The 12273-nt window shown below is 45.9% G+C and overlaps 1 protein-coding gene across 1 annotated transcript in view; it reads right to left on the reverse strand.

Moving 5' to 3' along the window:
- The window catches only part of CEP290 (centrosomal protein 290), a 1386965-nt gene that overhangs the window by 479452 nt on the left and 895240 nt on the right, over nucleotides 1–12273 (reverse strand). Inside the window, exon 40 of the mRNA XM_086918001.1 lies at nucleotides 4418–4543. Within this exon, the coding sequence (XP_086774127.1) occupies nucleotides 4418–4543 (126 nt within the window). The remainder of the gene's footprint in view (nucleotides 1–4417; nucleotides 4544–12273) is intronic.

Consider the following 12273-nt stretch of genomic DNA (forward strand, 5'->3'; position numbering starts at 1 on the left):
GGCCACTACTTTCTGTGTGGTCAACAATGGCCTGAATAACCGGTTGCAGGACTTGATTCATGTCATAGGACACTTATGGAGTATGATCATTTAACTGACAAGCTTACTCCTTTCCGCCTGATTTTGAGATGTGGCATGGGGGTCAAGTTCCTCTTAGCTTTCTTGTGCTTATGGCGCGTCCTAAACTTGAAGAGAGACATTGAGCAGAAAAGGGACTGTGCACAGGACCAGCTTCTTGAACAAGATCGCGAACACCTCGTTATTGGAAGGGGACTAATATTTCAACCGCAGCCTATAACTATAGTTTTGCCTGCCTCTCTCAAAAAGCCTTGGATGCATAATGGTACATTTATCACACAACTTCAAATCAAGATAGAAGCCCAAGCACCAAACACATACGTCATGCTGGTTCATAATCATCTGGTTTGTGACCGTCATCTGCTTCCTTCAGTCACTGCACAGCTTAAATAATGTCATTTTCAAAAGGACATCTTTCTTGGTACACTTAGGCAAATTTAGAATTTGTTGTTGAAACGGACAAAGTTGGGAGTGAAGCTACAGAAATACATTGAAGGGCACTGCAAGAAACTGATCTCACTTGCAGCTTGTATACGGCTTCGCTCTGTCACTTCCATGGTGGTACGGAGTCACTCCAAGGTCACACGGCACAAGCTATCGGTATGTAGGAGCACGGCTGGATAATTCTCCAGATCCACTCTGGCACAAAGGTAATGCAGCTCACACCTGGAGAGCGACAAGAAGGCCCCCGCCAGCCTCGACCCATGGGCGACGAGAGAGGTCCACCGACCCTCACGGCGGCGCCAAGGCCGACTCGACCTCCGACGAGGCAGTCGCCTGCACGGAGGGACGAGAGGGACCCGGGGACTGACATGGACTCCCTCACCAGCCTCGACCCATAAGGGGCAGAGAGGGGCTCGCCGACCCCTGTGGCGCCGCCAAGGCTGACGACCTCCGACGAGGCAGCAGCCTGCGTGGGAGACGAGAAGGGCCTGGAGAGGGAAGAGAGGTCCCCCTCCAACCTCGACCAATGACGGAACGAGAGGGGTCCACCGACCCCTGTGGTGCCGCCCGGGCCAGCAGCTGCCGGCGCCGTAGCGGTGTTACCTCGGCCTCAAACAGAATCGCCACCTGTCGAAAGGGGCGAGTGGAGCTCAGGGATGCGAACCGAGCCCCGGCGACCTCACGCGACACCACAGGGACTCCCGCAGGAGTCTGTGGCGAGGCAGAGGCGCCGTGGTCCAAAGAAGGGACCCCTGCAGGGCCGCACCCCAACGGCTTCACATCCTCCAAGCCCGGTGCCGAACCAGTTGGCGCCGGGGCCGAAGCAGCCGCCTAGCGGTTCAACATCGATGCACATCACTTCTTGACATCAATGGCGCTGCCCCAACTTCGTAAATTATGCATCACCTTCAAGAGCGATCCATCCCCTCTTTTGCTCAATGCAATGTCTACGATGTTTGACATATCTAGGGTACTTATTGCCGGTATGCTTGTCTCCTGTATCCAGCCTGCCCTCCATCGCGGTCGGACTGACCTTTTGGATTTGCCCCAGGCAAGCGTGACCAGATAGCCCCAGTGGAGCTATTTATTTATAAACACTGCATTTTTTATTAATCTTGCAAAGTTCATATCTTAATTTGTGTGTATTCGATTTTTATTGGTTTTGGTTTTGTTCTACTCAGATATATATTGGCTATTTTTCTAAACTTGTGTGGAGTACTTTTGTGGTGTTTTCACAGTATTGTTGTGTGTGTGCACAAATACATTACAGCTTGCCTCTTTAGTTTAGCCTGACTGCTCTGTGCCAAGTTACCCGAGGGTGAACACAGGTAATCTTTTTTTTTTTTTTTGGTGTTCAAACTGCTTTATTGGTAATAGTGCATAAGGATACACAGCTTGGGGCGCCTACAACCCGGAGGCCGGCAGCAATAGTGGATCAACATTACACAGCCCAGTAGCCGGCATCCCGGGGGCCCGGCGGCACATCACATAACTAGAGTCTTTCACAACGCCACCCGGAGTAGCAGGCCAAAGAAGGATGTGCTGCAGTCGAACAGGTTTTGTGTGAGCGGGATGAGAATCCCGTTCCTATTTTTTGTAACGAGTAGAACAAGAACCAAGAAACAATAAGAAAAAGAAAACGAAAAAAAAAACCCCAACAGTTCAACGAGGTTACGTGCATGCAGTGTCATACGACAATAATGTATGGCAGTGGTGTAGTGCTGTGGCTCTGTCAGGTGTCAGTGCGCGGGGCGGAGGGCATCCCACGTTCGAGGGTCTAGGTCAGTGGTAGTTCGTGGGGCAGCAACACAGGTAATCTTTCAGTGTGCACTACACTTACCCTGACTAAGAGTGGTGGTTCCTGCCTGGCCTGGGTGCATACCTAAGCCAATCAAGAATCCAATTTCTAACACTGATGTAGGGAAGTCTTAGTCTTGGGATCCTGTTTGTCTCTTCAGGCTAAAGCTACCATTTATCATCCTCCAGTGAGAAACATCTCAAAGGATCCTCCATCACATTAAGAGTAAATAACAGAAAGGCGTTCTGTTGATGTAAAGGACACTAGAAGCATAGTCCAAAAGAATTTCAATACAACTTCGAGAAGTGGATGGGGAAAACCACTAGGTCAAGGAGGACTGCATGAAACTCAAGCACACCAATGTGGAGCTGTGACTCTGAAATGGACGCTGCACTGTCATCTTCAGTAGATGAGTGATGCAGCCAAATGAGGAGGGGTAACAATGGTTACCTCTTCCTGTGAAGATCTGAATGAATGACACACTACAAAATTGTAGCAGCAAATCCACAAATGTAGGTCTGGGAACATATAAAAGAAGATCGCTGCATGAGTCAAAAGACCACTGCCTACTTAGACACCTTTAAAGGGCCCTCATTTGCCGTCTGGTGTGGGGTACCAACAATATGCAAGAGGGCATCAACTCCAATAGGCAGCAGACAAGAAGAATCAAGGTCAGAGTCTGACTTGAAAACATTAGATTAATATAATACTCTGAAGAAAAGCTCTAAGGTAGGTTGTGTATAATACCGCACAGATGAAGCTCAGACTCTGAAGGGGGGATGAGAAGAGACCGCTAATAGTTAATAGGAATCCCAGGTTGTGAAGACAAGTCACAGTGTGCTGAAGATTCTCTGTGTCCAGAGTAGGTGGCCCTGCCTTTTACCAGCCAGTCGTCCAAGTACAGAAATACATTTAGTCAAGGATCTGCGCTTCAGTCTGAACATGTGTGACAGCCATTCCACTATTGTGAACCTCACTAATGGTTGACCTAAGATTGCCATCAATCTTGTTCACCTCCTACTGTAAATTGGAAACATGACTTTTCCTTGTACAGCCCATGAAGACATCAGAAATCAGATTGCTCACCAGGACACCATTGGTTGTCAGTTTCACTAACCAAACATAAATAAAAATATTTTGAAAATAGTAAATTTGCAAAAAAGACCCCTTTTTGGCAAAAAGATCCAATATGCATGCATTGATATTACCACAAACTGCAGACAAGATTTACAGAAAAAGTACAAAAACAAAACAACTGTTCACTTTTTTTGCCTTGTGCAACACTACTGCATAGGACAAACGTGAAAAATATTTGTAGGAATCTGGCTCTGTATATACTAAACCAAAATGAGGTCAAGTGGGCACGGAGTCCAGTGGATCAACAGAGGCTTTACAGAGGCTCAGGTAGATACCACTAATACTCTTTTTTGTGGCATTGTGGGCAAACAGTTAGGCTATCAGAGCGCATTGCTAAGTATTTGTTGTACAGAGGCAAAAAATTATAACACAGACTCAATGACTAAATCCGAGACCAATAGTTTGTAAAAATATTACTTTTAGTATATTTATTTTATAGAATCAAAGATACTTTGCTGAAAGTAAATACATTTTACAATATTAATGCTTTTCAATGTAAAAAGTGGCACAGTGCATTTGTCAACAATACAATGTTATCCTATGGGAGGTACCACAATCAGCAATATGCAGATAAGTAAACGATTCTCGATATTGGGTCTGCATGGAGAATCAGTACCAGGTAGGGTTCAGGTAAAGGACAAAACTGCACCACCAGCAGCACTGAGGCGGTCGTGTGCAGAGGTCAAACTCAGTATCTGGTGCCAATGTAATCCAAAAGAGAAAGGGGGCAATCAAAGTGGTACTACTTACAGGTAAGCAGCACAGGTTGGTAACCCAGTATCCCAGAAATACTACCAACTCGCTAGTGTGTGCCTGACTGGTCCCCACCAGCCTACTACATCTAGACATGTTTCCATAGAGGAGTCAGGAAAAACATGGTGGGTAACCATGCCAAAAGGGGGACTTTCCTATAATAATTAAGCAATATTTTGGCCAATATTAAAAAATGAAAACACATACTTTGTCTTCTCTTGCAGATTTTCTTTCTGCATCTTCTGATTTCTTTTCCATTTCCGTTTCTAACCTTTTAATTTTTTTCTGAAGTTCATCCACAAGATTCTGCTTGTTGTCTGCATCAACCTTGCCCTAAAAAAGAATGCATATTTTTAAATAAATCAAATACAACACAAGCAGAACTGTATTTGTGATCCAAACAGAGCAAACACAAGAAGTTTAAAATATTACCCATTTAACATTGTCCATGGACAAACAAGTTACTTACCTTTGAGGCCACTCTTTCTCCTGTATGTTCTACCTAATCACAGATTTATCATCTTATGAATACCCCAGGCGCCAGACTGCATCCAGAGGTTTTCTCAACAAAGGGTCAGTCCTTGCCTGGAAATCATATAGGGCCACAATATAACCACCACCTCCACACACTGATGTTGGTCTCTTTCCGATATCTGTCTGAGTTGTTGCACGCATAGCCCTCAGTAATCAGAATGGGCCAGTGTGCATATCTCTAACTGGAATCTTTTTGGTATGGATCAAAGGAGTCAGTTCCACAGACACAGGGAGAAGGGTGGATTGGTGAGGTTTCTGAAGTTGGATGGCATAGCCACCAGAAAGCATTACCGAAGGTAAGTAACTTGCTCTTTTAATGGATACTTTTAACTGCAGATTCCTCACAATGTTGGACAAGGTACTTAACGTTGGTAATGCCTTATTTGATAGAGACAGGATCTAGCTGCAGATCCCTTACCTTTTAATCCTCCTCAGGCGCCAGACAGGATCCAGAAATTTTTCCAGGAGTACCCCTGAACATCGGTAGAGGGCATCGAGCGACTCCGTAGCGACGTCGTTTCCGAAATTGACCATCAGTGGCAAAGGGGAGGCCGGGTGCAGAGTGCCAACAAAGTTTTGGGTACCCAATGATAACAAAAGGAGAATCATGGAATCGGAAAAAGGCTACAGGCTCAGGCCAGGAGGCTAGACAAAAGAAACCTACTGCTGCAAAAGTAAGTTGGGATGTGCCTGCACGTCTGATTACCGTCGATAGATCTCTCCAAGGCCCAGGGCGGCTGGGTGCAGGGGTGTCCTTTGGCACTGGAAATTAGCTTACCAGGTCGGTTGCGGTTGGGGAGAGTGGGTGGTCACCTCGTGCAGAGGACGCAGGTGTTAACATGGAGTCCAGCCGGGGTCGACCCAAGAGGGACTTTTGCTGAGGATCGCTGGGGAAGCTTTTCTGGACCGGTGAATCTTTTGGACTCGGGCTAATTCAAAAGAAGAGGTGGAAAATCCTTTGTTCAGCTTCCCCTGCCTGAGTTAAGCTTATCAGCAAGGGGGAGAAACACGGTCTAGGGTCGGCAGCAGCATGGGCTGAAGTCATACCTGGGAAGGCTACACAGGTAGGAATGGGGGTCCTCTATGGAGCCCCCATTACATGGTGTCATGAAACTAACACTGGAATCGGTGTAGTAGCATGATTCCAACATGTTTTATACCAAACATGACCCGGTGCGGGGCAGCCATTATGTATTTGGGTATCTCAACTTGCCAGTGTCCACTACATGCCTTATAATAGCTGTCCCACACTTCAAAAGCCCAGAGAATGGAGTTTAGGGTTTGTAGGGGTATCTCTGCTCGTGCAGAGGTACTCACACACTATCACACACCCTGCTCTTGGACTGAAGGGCCTACATTAGGTGTAATATAGGTTAAAAGTGCAGTGACCGGGATATAATGGAAATTTAGAGGAGAAAGCACTGCCACTGGGGATCTGGTTAGCAGGATCACGGTGAACTACAGTCAGAGCACACCAACGCCAGGCAAAAAGTGGGGGTATCTATGCCAGAAAGATCCTACTTTCCTATAGTAGTTGTGCTACCCTGGGTGTGACATGGGTCAAACGAGACTCCAAGTCCACTATTGAAGGCGGGAAGTGCAGTCTGCACTGCTGACCCAACTTTGCCGTTCACACTAATGGCAAAAGCCACACTTTACCTGGGTACATATTTAAGTCACCCCATGGGAGGCCTATTGAGTACTAAGGCAGGGTTCAACATATCTCACGGGCAGAACATGTAACGTTATATGTTCAGATAGTAAACATGTGAGACTGTTGTTCTTAATGTGGAAAGGCTTTTCCGTCGAATTCCTGTGTACTGAGTTACATGCTGATCCCTCAGCTGTGCAAACTCTGAAACTGAGCGACCAAAGTGTGCCATCCAAGGTATCACACAAATTGTTACATTAAGCCTGACTCGATTTCCAGATCAAAATTAATGTAACAAGTTGCAGTACACAACTTTAGCAAAGTTGCCACTTACCTTTAGTTCCGTGTGCCCATACCGGTTGTACACGGGCTCCTGATATTAAGAGAGAATTTTGCCCTCTAAGAGCATAGAGATGAGCTCTGGAAGAAGGTGTAACCTCTCTCCTGCAGGAAGCCACACAGGTACTGGCACAAAAGATGAGATTTAAAGGAGAAGACGCCTTTGAAAAACAAAAGGGTAGCACTTGGAAGAGGGGCTGCTCCATTGTTCAAGCAGTGAGGATAGCACTAGGCACAGGAGAGGGCAACCAGTTGCCAAACCGTTTTTCGCGGGTATTAAGGCCCATTTGGTAGCCACACAACTGGGTTGGGCTAAGGAGCTCCCCATGCAGGGAGAGGGCTTCTATCTAAACAACTCGTAAGAGAGGGTCCGAGGGAAGTGTTTAACGACAAAACAGGCTAATACCCCCTGTAAGACTATCTAAATAACAACAAAGCCTGTAAGTCAAGTGGTGCTGAGGTATGACAATTGACACTGGTATAATTGCACAGGAGTGAATCCAACAAAAGACTATCAACTGTAGCTGATTAAGTCCTATCAGCCCACCAGATGGCGGAGCCTCATCATGTAGGACTCCAATACCAAGGTAAGTGTGCAGTCGCCCAGATGTAATTTAGCGACGCATTACTAAACCATGGTATGGTCACCACAGTTGTTAGACCAGAGGGTGAGGCTGATATGTGCAGTGCAAAAACATAAACTAAAGTGATGTGTGTTAAAATGGCTATCAAGGCAAACAAGGACCTTTATTAACGTTTGCCTGGACGTCAGATTAAAAATAGTGAAATAACAGTGTTTGCCTTGATAGCCATTTTAACACACATCACTTTAGTTTATGTTTTTGCACTGCACATATCAGCCTCACCCTCTGGTCTAACAACTGTGGTGACCACACCATGGTTTAGTAATGCGTCGCTAAATTACATCTGGGCGACTGCACACTTACCTTGGTATTGGAGTCCTACATGATGAGGCTCCGCCATCTGGTGGGCTGATAGGACTTAATCAGCTACAGTTGATAGTCTTTTGTTGGATTCACTCCTGTGCAATTATACCAGTGTCAATTGTCATACCTCAGCACCACTTGACTTACAGGCTTTGTTGTTATTTAGGGAGAGGGCTTCTGCCATATTGGAAGTGGGCAAGATGGTACACCCTGGGATTCCCAGATGTCACACTTTGCCTGAACTGATGGAAGACTGCTTTACCTGCTGAGGTAACTGTTCCTGAGGACGTTGCTGGTCCACCTGACTAGCCCCTCACTGGAGGTGGTCACCTAAAGTGACTCTAAGTGACCGCATTACAGATAACCCAACCTTTAGCTGAAAAAGTGCCAAAGTATCAAATTAGCTGAATTTGCAAATGCTTGTTCACGGTTAAGTGAAATGCTTTGATTTACTATACCTTGCAAATTCTATATCTCCAGAAACATCAAGTGGATGTTTTAGTTGTGGTGTCTAAAATACATAAAAACATAGTTTATTTTTAAAATAGGTATTGGATTTCTTTAAAGCCTTGCAAGTATCATTTTCAATTTTTTGGGTGCTGTTTAAATGCTTTACACTTGGTCCTTTGCGTAAGACTCACTGTTCAGAGCCACAGATACCCAGGGTTGAGCTGTAAGTTTGACAAACGAAACCTAAGGGTGCTAAAGGGGATGGTAAGTGTATTACATGGTAAGGTCGCACAAACACACTATAATACACCCCACACACCTGGACCAACAACAACAACACCATTAAAATCATGAGCACCATCCACTCCGGCCCGGTCAGATCTGTGCCCTCACCACATCTTCAACAAAGCCAGCGCAACTATCGCACCCCACCTTCGCAAGGCCATCAACATCTCCTTCAAGACCGCGACCTTCCCAGAGAGCTGGAAGCACGCCGAGATCAACGCTCTGCTCCAGATACCCAAGGCAGACCCAAGGGACCTCAAGAACTTCCGGCCCACCTGCCTGCTCCCGTTCCCGGCGAAGGTCATCGAAAAACTGTCAACAAACACCTGACCTGCTACCTCGAGGAGAACAACATCCTGGACCTGTCCCAGTCCGGATACCACAGCAACTAAGCACCGAAATGGCCCTCATCGCGGCCACAATGACATCAGGGCCCTGCTGGACCTATCAGCCGCGTTCGACACAGTCTGCCACTGCACCCTACGCACTCGCCTCCACGACGCAGGAATCAGAGGCAAAGCACTGGACTGGACCACCTCCTTCGTCTCCAGCAGAACACAGAGCGTCCGCCTCCCTTTACAGGAAAAAAGGTTACAGTAAGTAACTTGCTCTTCTGATAAAGTCTTAGAACCGCAGATTCCTCACCTTAGAGTAGATACCCAAGCAATACCTCCCCAGAGGTGGGTGAGTAAAAATATTACGCTGTTCTTTTTTTGTAAGGATTATAGGGATTCTGTGTTGCCTTATACAGAGGAATATTCACCATGGCCCCATGTGAATCCCCTGTGTTCTTTCTCTCACCATAAAGCCTAACTTATCTTGCTTATGGGTATTTTTCTTTACCTTCCGTTTTACACCCACTTCTCCTCTCTTCTGACCCCCTACTAGAACTCTTGTCATGCTTTCCCTACTCCCCTCTCCCACTGAGGTAATTCATTTTACTCCTGTCGCCACCTACAGCCTCACCCAAGTATCTTTATTAAAGCACCATCAGTCTCACACACTGTGAATAAGAGTCACGCATTTGGAGGTCATGTTTAGCTCTCACAACGAGGTAAATGTCACACCTAGTAAAAAGGGATTGAACTTGCAGCCTAAATGCAACTCCTTTCAGTGCTCTGCAGTGTGCAGAGCAGCTCGTGGTAGCTGAAAAAAACTTCAGAAAGGCAATTCCACCACAATGGAAGCTCTCATGTAGTCTGCTTCAGTAATGTGGAAAGCTGCTTTGAAAACATCACAGAACGACCACACTACTTTCGGAATCCAAGGGAACACTTTAGTGGATCTTTGCTGTAGTTGTATTAATTTTATATTTATATTTTCATTATTCTTTATAATTCGACAAGACACTTCCTATGTTATAATTGAAGTCACAGTTTATGTGACATCACTTTATGTGATGTTATCCAATATGCGGATTAGTTCTCACTCCTGTGAACTCTAAAAATGTGAGTGCTCGGTTATAATAGGCTTCATAACCACGTCTGCTGCTAATGCTCCTTACCTTTTTTAGGTCCCGCCTAGGCAGCGCATGCGCTGTCTCTCCGAGACTTCAAGTAATCTGTATATCTAGGTAATAGAATTTTTTTCTTCTTCATTTTTTGTCTATTTTTTTTACTTTTGAAGCAATTGACGCACCCACGCTTTAGCTTAAGATGTTCAAAGCTAAAGCGTGGGTTCCACCATTGTAACAAAAGTAAACAAATAGAAATAAAAGCGTGCGGTTGCCATTTTTTATCTATTTGTTTACTTTAGTTTCAATTGCAGCAAACATGCTTTGGCTTTAAACATCCAAAGCTAAAGCGCAGATGTCTCAACTGCTTAAAAAGTAAAGAAATAGAAACAAAATGCACATTTTCTATTTCTTTACTTTTCAAGCAATTGCGGCACCCGCTCTTTAGCATCAGATGTTTTAATCTGAAGCGCGTATGCCGAGATTCATTTTTTTAATACTCACTAAGCACTGCTCTTATGTCCCCCACATAACCCCGCAGCTGCACTCTGCTCTGCACATTTCTTGCAATTCTAATAACCTGGAAAAGTGAAAGAGCACTCTCATCCAGAACTGCCCCATCCCCTCACAAAACTATCTCTTCATCTCTCCCTCAAACACCCCCACTCTGATACAGGCCTCTAGCTACTTCAGGGAAGCTGTTCATGTAAGGTTGTCAAACTTCACCTCTCCTCTGTACCTTTGTTCAGCCCACGCAGCCTCCTCAGCTCTACTTGCCTTGTGGATGTTGCCCTCCCATAGTGGCAGCTCCTGCCTCTCTATCATGCCCCCCCACCGCCTTCATCGGCTCTCATTACATTAAGAAACTTTCTGCCCCTATCAGGCTCCCTGCCTCTGCCTCCACCTCTTCCACGTCATCCGCCCTACACTAGGAATGTTGTTACCTTACCTTCAAATCTCTGTTTGTACCTCCACCCAACAGCGTGCTCCCTGCCTTCTAAACCCTCGTCACCTGAAGGATGCTACCTTCTTTCAGGCCTTCTTTTCCACCAACCCTCACTATCTATATCATAGGCCCTCTTGACATGAATGAATTTGGGCCTCTCAAGCTCCAGTCTCTGCTTCCTCCAACCCATCCTTATATTCTCGCCTCTCGGCCCTCATCCGCTGCTCCAACAGCTCATCCTTTAAATCTAGGTTCTCTGTACTTAAGGATGTTGGTCCTCTCAGGCCTTTAGGCGCCCCCTCCACCCTCATGCCTCTCACTTTATTTAGGGCCCTTTTCACATTAAGGATGCTGGTCCTCCCGGGCTCGCAGTCTTCACCCCTCCAGCCTCCCTCCCACTGCAGATTCTCATTACATTAAGGAAGCGGTCTGCCTTTATGAACCTCTTTCCCAAAAGCCACAGGACCCCACACTCTGCTAATCACATTACGTGGCCAAAATGAGGTCAATGCTAACAGCAGGTTTAATTAGATTAATTCCACTAGAATGTCAGAAATGCTGGGCCTGGCTGTATTTCATGGCTTTTATGGCTTGGAGCCCATTTCCCATAAAAAGGAAACAAATCAGAATTACTTACAACACAAATAATTCAGTAACAAAACAAGTTTACCACCACAACCTGCCTTTGCACACAGAGTCTGCATCGCCTCCTCTCAAAGAAATGCACACAGACACACACACACACACAAACACACGTGCCGTCCTGACTTAATCTCCATCAGAAAAGGACATCAAACAAACCCGGCTCTACCACTCTCCACTTACTTCTCAATCAAACGTTTGTTCTCCTTTTTTCCTCACAGGTCCTTCCTCTCACTACACATAATGTTATGCTGTGTCGACTGTACATCTCTGCCATTTTGTCTACACACTCCATTACTTTCTCGCACACACACACACAAGTCCTCCTCCTCCCATCGCGTGTACACACACACACCATTTCCACCTCTTCCCATTACACCCCCTCTCCTTTTCTCTTCCCATCTCACGCACACAAAGAACTCTCTCCCTAACACAAGCACCGGCTTTCTCCTCTCACTCCCCATCACACATACACACAGGAATACCATGGCTCTGCCGTTGCAGAACTATGACTCCATTGTCCACCATATACACCGGTACCATATCACCAACACGCACACTCATGACATCCCCTGACACTTATCACATGACTGGCAAAGCAAAACAATAGGTCTCGCATTTGCGACAGTTTGACCTATTGACATTGCAAATGACACTGTCTTTTATTTATATGTTTCGAAAACCTGCAAGCGATGCATAAATACGCACTTTGTACTTATAGTCCTTACTTACGAGACGCAAGGCTGGCAGTAAAAGAGGCGCAGTTACTGCCAGCCTTGCTTCCATTTACTCATCGCTTGCAGATTTCAAAACTTG

Source organism: Lissotriton vulgaris, chromosome 1_1 (assembly GCF_964263255.1).
Source record: "Lissotriton vulgaris chromosome 1_1, aLisVul1.2, whole genome shotgun sequence".
Classification (NCBI taxonomy): domain Eukaryota; kingdom Metazoa; phylum Chordata; class Amphibia; order Caudata; family Salamandridae; genus Lissotriton; species Lissotriton vulgaris.